General features: G+C 44.3%; 1 protein-coding gene across 22 annotated transcripts in view; it reads right to left on the bottom strand.

Moving 5' to 3' along the window:
- The window catches only part of TTLL5 (tubulin tyrosine ligase like 5), a 224711-nt gene that overhangs the window by 180877 nt on the left and 29138 nt on the right, over positions 1-14696 (bottom strand). For 19 of the 22 annotated variants that reach the window (XR_006281938.1, XM_043516209.1, XM_043516200.1 and 16 more), the window contains 3 exons: positions 7389-7490; positions 7116-7207; positions 5425-5532 (listed from right to left, as the gene is read on the bottom strand). Coding sequence is in view for 21 of the 22 variants with exons in the window: in XM_043516209.1 (XP_043372144.1) it covers positions 5425-5532; positions 7116-7207; positions 7389-7490 (302 nt within the window). In the remaining variant the exon portion in view is untranslated. The remainder of the gene's footprint in view (positions 1-5424; positions 5533-7115; positions 7208-7388; positions 7491-14696) is intronic. The other 3 variants (XM_043516204.1, XM_043516195.1, XM_043516203.1) reach the window with 1 other exon arrangement.

Here is a 14696-nt window from a genome sequence, read left to right as displayed (position 1 = left end):
CACACCTCAGATCCTTAACCTACTCCCCTTCTTCAGCTACTATGAACCACAAAAACCTATTTCATCCTCACACAATTTCAAAGGCTCTAGCAAGTTATCAGAAGGCAGTGTCTGATGCCAAGACTTAGGAACATGAGCTCCCACTCAGCAAAAGGATCACTGCAACTAGGGCTCCCAAACGCACCCCACCAGAAGGCTCAGGGATATCCCCCTCCCTTACAGGGGAAGAGAAAGCCCTCCTGTGTAACTAATAGCAAAGCAACACTTCTCATTCTTTACCAGCCATCCTCATGCAGTCTCCTGGAAGGTGTGAGGTAGCCCTGGAGTCCAGACACAGCTCAGATCCCCAGACTGCACAGAGGTATAACTCAACTCTGCAATTCCCATAAGGAAGATGGGGCTTAGTGTTCAACATAGCTAAACTACTTTGCAGAGGACAGCTACTTTTCTTTTCACCCCAAAGGAAGTTCAGAGCTGGCCAACTGCTGCCTCCACCACTCTTCCATTCTCAGCATCCTGCAGCATGAGAAAGAGGGTACATCTGCCTATCCAGCTGCTACAGCACTAATCTCCCTAACAGCCAGGTGACCCTCAGAATTAAAAAAAACAAACAATATCACACTCCTCTTATGTAGGAGTGAGTTGGTTGATTAGATAGCAGGAGGTGCAACTATGAAGGAAAGCCATACCAAAGTAAAGTTTTAGATTTAGTTCCGAGTTGTGTGAGGTCCAAAGTTGTCACTCTCTTTTGAAGGAATTTCAGACTAGGTCCAGTTCCCATGAAAGTGCACTCACAAGACTCGTTATTTCTTAAGTTTAATTGATTCAGTGGTACACAGTCATTGTGGAAGATTACATTTGTAGGAGCGGTGATCTTTCAAGCAGCTAGGACCAATCTTATAGAGGGCTTTAAATATCAGGACAGGGACTCTCAACCACTCTATGTATTCACTCAAGAGCCAAAGCAGGGAAAAGAGCAGCAGGGTGATGGTGCATAATAACCAAGGCAAGCTGCTGCATTTTATACTAGGTGAAGCTTTTCAGCAGGAAGGAAGGATTTATTCCTAGATAATTGTAATCAGGCACAGAAGGAGGGACACACCCACCCACCCACCATATCAAGAGCTGCAACAATAGTGTGGCTGCTTGCAGATATAAGTGGGCATTTTTCTTTCATAATAGCTATTTAGGCCTCCAGTACCACTGAAGAGTCAAAGAACTGATTTAATCCAAGAGCAGATAATGGAGGATGTGAGATATGGTCTTCAAAAGCATTTCCCAATTCCTATCAGCATCACCTCAATCTTGCTTGGGCTCAATTTGGGTATCACAGAGCATGCATGAGTATCTCTTGTTTCTACTACACCACAACTTGACAGTCCCATGAAAGCTTGCTAGCAGCACTGTTCTTAGCAATTCAGAACTAGGATTAAGACACCCTATCATTGTCCTCCCAAGATCAAGAAATATCCTGAGTATTCTGGCCTTCCCCTTTGAGAGTGAAAGAATGCAACATCCTAGCTGCTGGATTGATCTCTGCCAATAGTGAGCAGGGACCCATTATATTGCCTCTTCTTCAGGCTGTTTCAGTGAGTGCAGAGAAGGGTTGTAGCAATGGAGCCTTGCTGCCATCACACCATCCCCCACCAACAACCCTGGGGAAAGATTTAGGTTTGCTTCAAAGTGGGCCTCAGCACAACACTGGGGCCTCTTAGGCCACCCAGAAGCCCAGACTCTAGGAGGCAAAAACAAAACAGTGACGCCTCTAATTGGCTTGAACCCAGGCACTCCAAAGCCACTGCCTCCTCATACTGAATCACCTCTGCAAAGGCCTACCCAAACTACTATCCCATCCTCCCTCAGGAGTTAACCTGTTGCTGTCAGAGACTGTATCCTGCAGCTTTCCCAGAGCCTGCAAAAAGCACAGGTCAACTTGTTAGATTCTCTGTAGGGAGGAAACTAACACCTTCACCCCTTATCTCCAGACTACATCTGCTTCCATGTGATACTAGTTTGACCTTACTCCTCTGCCTTTTGGGAATGGGGAAAGGAGGGCGTGTCCATTTCCTCTAGTACCTCCAAGGAGCAGGACATCTTCTCCCTGAAAGCAGAGACTGTATTGCTTTGACCTTAGAATACTGGCATTTTCCAGACTGCTTGCCAAATGAATGCTTAGTGAGAATGTATATATAATGTCTGCAGCCAGACCACCTAGGCCTGTGATTCAGTCACATTTCTCAAGCACATAGGGTCAAACCAGGTCATTGCTTCAATGAGAGACCCCCCACACCCATAGAAAACTCAGCGTGCTTCAGAAAGTGGTGCTGGTGATTTAAGTAGGTGGCATTCTCCCTGCTGGTTCTAAATCAAAGCAATGCCTCAATGGGATGACAGTGGTCACTATATTTACACTTAGAAATGCTGACTTTGGAATGAGACAAAAATCAAGGGCCTGACCATTTGTAGTCATTTAGGATCCTATGATTCTTGAGTTAGTCCTGGGATTCTGGCCAAATTCTAACAAGTAATTACTTCTGCCCCTAAATTCTCCCTGCAATTTTGATTGGATATAACTTTTTTCTTCACTTCCTGCCTTAAAGTTTTGGAGCACTGCTGTGCACGCTTGAACAGCTGTCACATCCCATCCCAGACAGTGATGCATTTTAGTGTTAGGGAAAGCAACTGTTTGTGTAGTGTTTTGGGATCCTTCAGGATGAAGGGGCTAGAAAACTGAGAACTTGATTAGGCAGAGGAGTCCTCACCACCAGGGAAAGGGCTTCAGAAGGAAACCAAGCTTGCCACCTTGTGTGGATCTTTCTAGAGTAGGTGCAGTGAGAAGGTGCAAATGCCCCAGAAGACGAGATTCCTCTTATAAGCATGTTTCTGAAGTCAGACCAATTCCATTACAAGAGAAGTCTTCTTATGGAACAATCTGGGGCAGCCACTGACATGGACTCAGGCTTCATAGCTTAGCTGGTGAACAAGTTCAGGCAGCTATATCAGTTCTGAGCCCCAGCTCAGTCTCCCTGAGAGCAACAAGCTAAGAATTTCACTTGCAGCCTAGTTTTAAATGAGTTAAGAGCCATTTAGAAACCACAAGCCACAGCCAGCAGGAGCATCAACTGGCACCTGCACAGATCAAAGCAACAAGTTCTCAGAGCTTTGTGCTCCCCCGCCCCCATGCACAAACATGGCAGCCATAAAATTTATACAGCCCCCTACAATGTTCTTCTATGCTGAACTGCAGACCTGTCAGTGAAACTGCTCATGAGTAGGCAGAAGATCTGTAGGACTGGTTGCTGTTAAGACTCTGCAGGCTGGCCAGCTACAGCCACATTCATTACCAACATTCTCCTAAAGTCCCCAGCAGTACCCCAACCAGGTAGAAGAGGAGAGATAGCGTCTAGCCTACAGAAAGAGCATATGAGAACCAGGATGGTATGGGGGAAGACTTGCATCTCCAGCACCATGGAAGATTGGGCCAGGAGCACAGGGTAGGCCAGCCTCTCCCCCTATCCCAACAGAGGAGAGAACAAGGTTCTGTAGCATGACCCGACTTGAGATCATGGAGAAACACCAGTAAGGTACAAAGATCAAATAGACAGGCCTGACTGACCCTGTCTTTTAGATGGGCCATCCCTCCCAGCGTGTCATTTCAAGGCTGCATTGTTTGCTACCAAAGCAGAGGAAGGAACAGAGAGAAAGTAGCCTCCAAAGGGATTCCACCTTCTGCCATTTATGTCTCATTCAGTTTTCTCACTAACATTTGTGACTGCAGAGTCAGCCATCTTGAACATCCCTAGCTGGCAAGTGTCCTTGTTGTAAACAAGCAGCAGGAGCAGGGCGTCAAAGGGTGAGACCAGGGTACTGGGATAAAGACTGGGCAATGGAGGAAGGCAAGGGGCAGCTCAGGGTCCTCAGGACCATGACCAACCACTTGGCTGAGAGGGGGGAGGGAAGGTGGCAGCAAGTACGGAACTCTAGGAATGCCTCTGGCTTCCTTGGGAAGCAGCATGACTCCTGCCTAAGCTCTTTCCTGGGAAGCTCTTAATTCATGTTTATACTCAAACAAATGGAATGAAAATTGGTTTGTGGGACGGCAGCTCCATGGAAGGCGGGGCGGGGGCAACCAAGAGGGTGATTAAATCCAATCCTGGGGGGCAGCAGGAAGTGGGATAACCTCAAAGCCAGAATCAGCACAGAGGACATATGGAGTATTAGAGCCTCTCCACAAGCTTGTAGGAGTAAACTTAAGACAGGGGCTGAGAGCAGGAGGAGGAGGGAGAAACACGGGGAGATGGTCAGGTCTCTATTGGGCTGTTGATATTTTTGGAGTAGGTGCTAAACTGCTATTTTACTAAAAACAATTCCATCTGACTGCTAAGTTTCCAATCAGTTCCAAGAGTTTCGGTGACTCTGAAAGAAGGGATCAAAGCTACACAGAAAAGCAAAGACCCTGCAAGCTGGCCAGCTTTCAGAGGTAGCCTGCCACCTGATACCATAATTTGCTCAGTCATACCTCCTCCCTGGGTCCCTCACTCTATCCTGTCAGCTCACAGGATCTAAAATGGGAGCATTAACATTACACTCATGGAGATATATGTAGTGCTGCCAAATTTCAAGAATCCCACAGCAGAAGGGATTTACCTGTCATGGCTCTGCTCAGACAGCCTATTCTCCTTGGCCCCTGAACACAGGGCAGCCTAAGCTACTAGTAGCCTTTAGTGCAAGCACTGACTGAGCATAAGGCTGATTCTGCACTCAGCAATCTTCTATTCTGGGACTCCTGCCTTCTGTGTTTGCAGAGAGCAGCTGGAAGCAGGAGGAGGCCACCTCAGGGAAGGCTGAGGAGCTGCCATTGGAAAGTAGGAGGCGGCATGCACTGGTACCAGCCGCTGCTTTTTGGAACTGTTCCAAGCTTCCCCTTCCCATTGCCAACACATAGCTCTGTATTCAGCCTCAGCCAGAGGTAGGCTCTGCCGCCGCCATGTGGTACAGTCACACAAAAGCAAGCCCAGCAGGCATCACCAACACTCATATGCAACAAGCCTTCCTTATAGGGACCAATCTCAATATGTGATCAACCCATCACCCTTTCCAGGACCACTAATGGGCCAGTAACTCCAGTATGCCCAACACCCTGTAGGTTCCCTCTGAACTGTAGCCCTGTTCCTCTCATCATAGAATCCAGCACACCTCCCATCATAGGACTCCCCTATGTGTGACAGTGACTCTGGGGTCAATCCCGCAGTCTGGGATGGCTGCACAGAGAGCCAAACCCAAATTTCCCTCCATTGCTAGCCCAATATGGAGTCCAAGTTTTTCCACACAACACCAGGGCTGGAAGCAGCAGGTAACAGACACCCAGGAGAAAAGGGAACCTGCAACAGCCCCATGTGTTAAGACAAACCCTGGGCTCCTTACCAAAGCAGCTGCCACGGTGTGGAAGAAAGGTTTTACAGGCTGTCGCAATGGCCAGCTCAGCAGAAATAATGGTCTTAATAATCAGGTCCTCCACATTGGCCATCAGTGCTGTGAGGGAGGGAAAGGAAAAAAAAAATGTGAAGCAGGGATTGAACTCATGTGCAAATGCTCTCTTGGGTCTGCATGTGAATCTGAGCATGGATGACTCCACAGGTAACATCAAGCAAATGAGAGAGTGTATGTGGACACCCAGAGGGGCAAGAGATCGTTAGTGCATACATGAACACAAATACCCCAGGGAAGGAGCACTCAAGTGAATTTTCACAGGAGTGCAAGAACAAATGCAAGCAAGCATAAGCAGGAGAATGTCGCATGCATGACGGCACAATTTATCATGAGCGATCACCCACCCAACCACTGAGTTTTAAGGATTAACTAATCAAGAGAGTGTTAGAGAAACTCTCGTGCTCAAGCCAAACTAATGGGGGTTAGGAAAAAAACAACAACTTTCTTTGTTGGCAACTCCCTTTTGATACTGGCCACTGAACTAGATAAACCTCTGGTCTAATTTAGTACTGCAATTACTATTTTCCATACATGGGGGAATACATGTGTGCATATGCCTAGGTAAGCACAAGTCTGCATGCAAGTTTGAGCATCTGTACAAGAGGAAGCATGAATGTGTGCACATGAGTGGGTAGGCATGTGTACACAAGTGTTCCTGCACATGCATAAGAATACAGGAACTTCTTACAGGCGTTCTTAGCCCAGCATTCTGTGACACCAGCATCAGCAAGAAACCCCTAGCTGGACAATTATGGAATAACCAATTCATTGGAATGTCTTCCTAATTTCTCTCAGTGGTTGGTTTATTTAGGAGAATTTATCACTTTACTTTGGACTTTATAATGTGTAACTGAATGTTCTAATGATCTGTATCAATATCTAATCACGTGTGCAACTGAGAGAACATTAATTTGTTCAAATGAGCACCAGTGACTTCATAACCATGCACATAGAAGCCTGATTCAAATCCTTTTTTCCATCCTTTAAGTTCCCTGGTAATACTTATAGGATGGGCATAGTAACACTATTTGGTAGTTGCTAAGAACTCGGTATCAGGCAAGTTGTCCCTTAAGGGAAAAGTACTTGAATTCCTCTGTGCAGATGCATCAATGCAGACCTGGCAAAGGTATGGAAGAGGGAGCTGTTCTACAGAACATAAACACTCAGACTGAAAACAAAACTCAGCAAAAACCTGGGGCATGAGAAGTCATTCAAAATGACTCAGGTAACCAGCCATTCGTTCACTAAATTGCAGGGTTCTTGAGAGGTTGATGACTCACCAGACTGAGCAAGCCATGGGAGCCGTGGAGGGAGGGGAAGCATTTAGGTGGTACCAGAAGGTATAACTAGGAGGAACAGGATGACATTAAGAAAGGGAAACTTAGGAAGAATATCAGGAAACATCCTGACAGTCTGTTGAACTATATTCCACGCAAGAGAAGTTTGGGGTCCTCCCCGCTGGGAGCACTAAGAACTAGGGCTGGCCACAGCTCTAGAGAATATATCACAGGGAACAATCCTGCCCTCCGCCCTGAGATGGAACTGAGTAGGGCTCTTCCTGGGATTTCTTGCTGGTGGACACTGCCGAGGACACAAGGAAGGAACCAAAGGGGATCTCTACTCACTCGTTGTGTCTTTCCCTTCTTGTTTCAGGTACCTCAGCATTGCACTCATACTCCACTTGTTCCCATAATCCTCCACTTCAGGGTCATCACAGCTAAAACAAACCAAGGAATCAGGGCTCACATAACTGGCCTGTGCCTCAGGATCACCACTTGACCTTTGAAAGCCACACTTAGATGTAGTTGTACAAATTTGCATCCCCACCCTGGTGTGAATTTGGTTCCACCTCCAAGAACTGAAGCCCATCCTCTCATCTCTTTGGCAATTCTAAGTACCTGACATAGTCTCCACTCTTCTTGTTGACACTGTAGTTGGTCAGATGCATGAACTGGTTTTTAATGTTCTTGGTTCCCTGATCATATCTCACAGTTGCAAACCTAAAAACCAAGGACAAAAAAAATTCAAGCTACACTTTCTGGGGAAGGCAAGCAGCTTGCTAGATGGGACTTATTAGGCAGACAACTCAGTCGCTGCAATTACAGATGTCCATTTCCCAGAGCTGTGTCCAGTCTGGTTTCCAATGTCCCAAAGGAAGGGGCTCCTTCCTCCAAGAGATTATTTCACAGCCCAACACCATATATCCCACTGTCAAGAAGTTTTGCTTATAGTCAGTTTAAACTGAATTTAATTTCATCCCATTCCTCCTAGTTACAGAGATACTACTCCTAACCCTCTCCTTCCCACCCGTGACTTTATTATGGAGGTGTTGGTAGCAAGTCTATATTTAAGGTGTGAATTTAAAACAGGGATCCAATCTCTTATGCATGAAAAATATAGCATAGCCTCCTGAAAGTGACAGCACTAATACTGCGCATGGAATTATTTTTTTATACGAGTTTAAAACTAAGGCTTGGTTTACACTACCAACTTACATCATTATAACCGTTTCTCAGGGGTGTGGAAAATCCACACCCCTAAGCAATGTAGTTATACCAACCTAACTCCGGTTTAGACAGCACTATGTTTATGGGAGAGCTTCTCCCATCAACATAGCTACCGCCTCTCAGTGAGGTGGAAATCCTACGCCAATGGGAGAAGCTCTCCTGTTGGCATAGATAGTGTCTTCACTAAGTGCTACAGTGATGCAGCTACACCACTGCAGCATTATAAGTGTAGATAAACCCTAAAATGGTTTATTTAGGACTTAAAATTAACTAAAATGGGCCATTTAAGAAACTTAGCACTCAGTGTCATACTTTTCCAGACCTCTAATCTGAGCAGGCTCCCTAAACACACTGAAACCTTGTCTAGGTTAGACTGGTTTGCGAGTTGTTCTTGTGGAGCTTGCAAGGCCTTACAAGCAACTTGATAGCATCTCTCAGTGTGGATGTAATAAATTCTGAACACTCCATTTGATTTCAGGGAACCCTGTTGATTTTGATGAAACCTAAAAAAACCAAAAGGGGGAAAATGGGGGACACAATGAGCCGTTTGTTAACAGAACTACCAGATTCAACTGCCTCTGTAATTATTAGTTGATGGCAGCCATTAACACATTCAAGCATAATGCCCATCATTTTAGCTCTTCCCATCTCCTCCAATAGTTTTAAAGTGTTGACACCATGAGCGAGAAAGGCACAAAGAAAGTGGAAGAATATGGCCAGGTCTACACTAAAAAGTTAAGTCGACCCAGCTTCATCACTCAGCGTGTGAAAAACTCTCATCCCTGAGCAACATAGTTAAGCTGACCTAACCCCTGGTGTAGACAGTGCTAGATCAATGAAAGAATTCTTCTGTCAACCTTCTGTACACCTCTCGTGGAGATGGATTAATTACAGAAATGGGATTCTGTTGCTGTAGTGAGTGGTTACAGTGAAGCACTATAGCAGCACGCTGCAGCCTTCTTAGTGAAGACATACCCTAAGAAAGTTGGGGGTAAGAGGGAAGCACACAGAACCCTGGGATCAGAGGAAAGAGGGAGGGACCTGAAATACAAGGGAATGGACAGTCGCAGAGGGAGCTTGTAGCCAGGGAATGCAACAAGCCCCGGGCATGTGTTCAATGAACTTTGCCTAAAGAAGCAATAAAGTGTGCCACCCTTTAATTTTATTAATGGTCATTCCCCCTGTTTTTTTTTTTATAACTGAAAGCTTCTTTCACAGAGATTGAAAGATACCAGGGTCTACTACAGAGAATTCTCAAAGAGCTGCCCTCTTTCAAAATGGCTGCCATCTCCCATTGTTCTCAGTGTGACTACCCTCAGTTGGTGGCCATTTTGAGAAGGGTGTCTCTGTCAATGGGATAGAGTATTGACACTCTATAAAAACTACACAATCGTGATTAAGGCATTTTAGTGTTTGTGGAAACAGATTTGTTAAAACAGATTTTTTTCATTTTTCTCCCCCTCATGGTTTCATTCCAGGACAGAGTTAAAGTTCCTACTGAAGGATAAACATTCAGTTATAAAGAATAGCAAAGGGCAAAGTTATCCTTAATCATAAAAAGTTTAGATGTAATCCATGCAAAAGACTCCAGTTAGCTTTATCTACAGAGGAAGTTGGAAGAGCCTGCAGTAGGGCAGAGTTAAGATTGGTTGGATATCTTCATTGTATATTTCCATACGTTAACATGACTGGATTTCATATATTTAACCCTGACTATGGATTTCCTCGGTTTAATACATTTGGGATCATTACAACATCTCTAATGTACTCTCTACTTTAACTCCATTTTAACAGTTTATGTCTAGGAATATACCGCAAATGTTTGTTGGTTATGACATTCCCAGCTCTGCCATCTTAACCATCCTGGATAGAGTTCATTCTTTCCTCCAACCCCTTGATCATTTCTATAGCTTGTGTCTAAGTATCACTCTGGTAATGAGATACCCAGTTCTAACAGCAGCATTATCAGGTATGGTGGCCTTAGAGTCAGAGTGTAACTATTCTCCTTTTTCTGGCTGTGATGCCTGTGTACAAAGCCCACCCAAAACATCTCACTGACCATTTTTGTAGCCACATCACTGTATGTATATATGTAAAAAAAAACCAACCAACCAAACACACACACTCATGAGTGCATCCAGAACCTGAGGCATCACATACATAGCACAGAGAAATCAGAAAACCAGGACAGCTATCTGGGGAAAAAGAGGTGAGACATAGGACAGTAATTCAAATGGGAAAGGGGGTACAACTGTAATGTGCTGGCAACTAGGCCATCCCACGACTTGTAAATAGAGACAAAGCAATTTCAGAAAAAACCCTGGTTTCAGAGTAGCAGCCGTGTTAGTCTGTATTCGCAAAAAGAAAAGGAGTACTTGTGGCACCCTAGAGACAAATTTATTTGAGCATAAACTTTCGTGAGCTACAGCTCACTTCATCGGATGCATTTGGTGGAAAATACAGTGGGGAGACTGATATACACACACAGAGAACATGAAACAATTGGTTTACCATACACACTGTAAAGAGAGTGATCACTTAAGATAAACCATCACCAGCAGGGGGGGGGGGGAGGAGGAAAACCTTTCATGGTGACAAGCAAGGTAGGTTATTTCCAGCAGTTAACAAGAATATCTGAGGAACAAACACTGTGCTCTATTTTTCCCCAGGGGCTTGAAACTGCCACCTTCCACAGAGGAGAGTGATTCAGTTCCCACACTACTCACCATCAGCTATGTGATACTAACCACTGCTGGTCACAGAGATTACTGCATTCTCAGTACTTCCAAACCCAAGCATTTTATCTCCCACTCTTGCAACTTCTCCCTTCCCTAGAGAGCTTCACCATTTACTGGATAGCCCCAGTTCCAGATTCCAAGCACAATTTAGTGATAGAAAACTTACATTTTATTAGTGTCTTTCACCTCAGAGGGATCTCAAAGTGCACTACAACTCTGTAAACACAAAAAAAATCTCTCTCCACCAATGAAATGCAGACATCTTGAGGATAGAATTGGTGGCAGTTTTACAGCACTGCACAACAGTAGGTGAAATAAATCTATCCACCTGAAAATGAAGGGGGATGTAAATAGAATGCAGTTTCCCTGGCTGGAATATGGCCAGAACACAAAGGTTATTATACTGTTGTGGAAAACGAGTCACACCATCTGTTTGGTTCAAACAGTCTGAGGCCCTTTTATTGAATACAAGCATGCAGGAAGAGGGAGATAGAGATGGTCACACGCAGGTGCCACCCTGGTCTCTCTCTGTCCTGCCCCTATAATACCAGTCTTGTATAGTTTTTTACATCCAAGTCAAATGATACATTTTCTTAATTTTTTTTAATCACTCAAACATTGTTAATAAAGCCTTATAAGGAGCTAAAATAAACAGTTTCATAATTAGCACTGTGCTGACGCACTTCGTTATTATCAAGATCTGCGGTTTGCTTGTGGCAGCATTTTGTCCAGGGGCTTTTGCAGGTTGGGTGGGGGGGGTGTACATATAATGGACAACTAGGGATTTCAGCTAGGCTAGAGGTTGGCCTAGTTTACCATCTGGGTCAAAATACCACGGCCCAGCATACGCAAATGCTCTTAGCTTAAGTTAAGTCTTACAGGATGCAGGCCTATAGGCCTCTTGCATTACTGCTCTTGCATATAGTGCGTAGATCTTGTCACAGAATGGGATGGGGTCAGGTCAACAGTACTTTCCCCCACAATACCAACTCTTGTAGAAAGTGACCTGGGGTCACAAATGAAAGATCCAAGGTATAGGTTCATAGATTCCAAGACCAGAAGGGATCATTGTGATCATCTAGTCTGAATTCCTGTATAACAGACCATAAAACTTCTCCAAAAATAAATTCTTAGAGCATACCTTTTAGAAGTATATTTAGAAAAACAATTTTGATTTAAAAATTGCCAGTGACGGAGATCAACCATGACATTGGGTAAATTATTCCAATTGCTAATTATCGTCAATGTTAAACATTTATACCTTCTTTCCCGTCTGAATTTGTCTAGTTTCAGCTTCAATGTTGTACCTTTCTCTGCTACGCTGAAGATCCTATCATCAAATATTTGTTGCCCATGTAGATACTTACAGACATAATCAAGTCACCCCTTAATCTTCTCTTTGTTAAGCTAAACAGAAGAAGCTCCTTGAGTCATTGACTCGAAGGCTTGTTTTCCAATCCTTCAGATAATTCTTGTGGCTCGTCTCTGAATTCTCTGACTTAACATTGTTCTTGAATTGTGGATGCCAGAACTGGACAGTACTCCAGGAGTGGTAGCACCAGTGCCAAATATAGAGATAAAATTACCTCCACTCTGACTTGAGATTCCCTATTTGTGCATGTAGGATAGCACAGGCCCTTTTGGCCAAAGCATTGCACTGGGAGCTCACATTTAGCTTGTTCACCTCCACAACACTCGGATCTTTTTCAGAGAGTCACTGCTCCCCCGGATAGGGTCTCCCCCATCTTCTAAGTATGGCCTACATTCTTTGTTCCTAGATATATACACATTTCTATTTAGCTATATAAAAACGTATATTGTTTGCTCATACCCAGTTTATCAAGTGATCCAGATTGTTCCGTATTAATGACCTGTCCTCTACGTTATTTACCACTCTCCCAATTTTGGGGTCATCTGAAAACTTTATCAGTGATGATTTTATGTTTTCTTCGGAGTCATTGCTTAAAAAAAAAAAATGTTAAATACTGTAGGGCCAAGAACCGATCCCTGCAGGACCCCATTAGAAACACATCCATTTGATAACTCCCCATTTATAATTACATCGAGACCTACCAGGTAGCTTTTAATCCATTTAATGTGTACCATGTAGATTCTATATCTCTCTAGTGCTCTAATCAAAAGGTTTTGCAGTTCCAAGCCAAATGCCATGCCAAAGTTTAAAAGTATATTAGATCAACACTGTTCACTTTTATCAAACTTGTAATCTCATAAAAACATCTCAAGCTAGTTTCTCAGGATCTATTTTCCATAAACCCATATTGATTGGTATTATATTATCCTCCTTTATTTCTTTATTAAAGGAGACCCATATCTGCCTCTCCATTATCTTGCCCAGGATCAATGTCAGACTGACAGGCCTATAATTAGCCACATCATTCTGTTAACCCTTTTGAAATATTGGCATAACATTAACTTTCCGTCCGTCTTCTGGAACTTCTCCAAGTCTTATTGAAAATCAGCATTAATGCTCCAGTGAGCTCCTCAACCAACTCTTATAAAACTCTGGGATGCAAGTTATCTGGACATGCTTATTTAAAAATGTGTAACTTTAGTAGCTGCTGCTTAACAGCCTAAGGAACTAGTGGAATGGAAAGAGTGTTATGACCTTATGACATGACTATATCTATTTTCCTCCCAAAATTCATAACAGAAACTTCTAGGGCATTCATCAACAGTCTCTAGAAGCAAGAAAGGTGACAAAGCAAAGAGACACTAACTCCAATAGCACAGCACTCCTTCGTGCCACACTGTCGCATTGGGTTTAGTACTGACTTGAGTGGAAAAGCATCCCAAGAAAATCACCAACACTATTTCATGAAGAACCCTGAGTTTTCAAGAGAGGTCACCCATCCAACAGGAATCTGGGGTCAACTGTACTTGTGAAATCTGACAGAATCACAGCCTGAAGTAGCATGGCTGTAAAATCCTCTTGCCATACTTAGTGCTACCCACTGCTTGTATCAGAGACAGAGAAACACAAAGTCATATTGTTCCCCAATAACTTACTCCCATTTCCAGGGCTTGTCGCTATGCAGCCCTAACCCCAATCCTGCAGATATCAGTCCAAAACCCCATCCTTCCAAGGTTTTGTACAGCTCCAGGTCTTCTACCCACACTGCTTAGGGAAGGGTATATTAACCATAAGATGATGTTTACAGTCATATATAAACTTGGCAACTACAGGGTAATTAATCAGGACACCAAAGGAGAGCCTGGGAGAGAAGGAGGAAAGGACAAGAGGCCTGTTAGCAGATGTGGGGAGAAGCAATATAATTAATTCCTCTTTTCCTGCATGGGTGCTATAGAAAAGCAAAAAAGAGACAACTGAGCAATGGTTTTTCCCTAACTGTACACAAAAGCCATCTAAACCAGGGGTTCTCAACCTCTTTCTGAGCCCTCCCTCCTCCCATTATGCTATAAAAACTCCACAGCCCAGCTGTGCCACAACAACTGTTTTTCTGTATATAAAAGCCAGGACCAGCATTAGGGGGTAGCAAGCTGGACAGTTGCAGGGCCCCACACCACAGGGGGCCCTGCAAAGCTAAGTTGTTCAGGATTCAGCTTCAGCCCCGGGTCAGGGTGGCAGGGCTTGGAGCCCCAGGCTTCAGCACCATGTGGTCGGGCTTTGGCTTTCTGCCCTATGGCCCAGCAAGTCTAATGCTGGCCCTGCTTGGGGGACCCCCTGAAACCTGCTCACAGCCCCTCAGTGGCCCTGGACCCCTGGTTGAGAACCACTGATCTAAACCAACTCTCTGGATCTAAGTATCCCTACCTTTAATTTTGGAATCTCCCTCTTTACCCTTCACAGCTGCTCTTGGCTCCACTGGATTGTCAAGGGCTCCCTGCTTAGGGTACTAAGACTAAATGGAAAGCCACTTGCACCTTCCCTAGTCTTTGCTCTTTCAAGACTTACTGTTTAATGCAAATGTCTCAACTAGGG

Source organism: Dermochelys coriacea, chromosome 6 (genome assembly GCF_009764565.3).
Source record: "Dermochelys coriacea isolate rDerCor1 chromosome 6, rDerCor1.pri.v4, whole genome shotgun sequence".
NCBI classification, from domain to species: Eukaryota; Metazoa; Chordata; order Testudines; family Dermochelyidae; genus Dermochelys; species Dermochelys coriacea.
The sequence above is the reverse complement of the archived record's forward strand: the minus strand, read 5'-3'. Positions and strand labels throughout refer to the sequence as shown.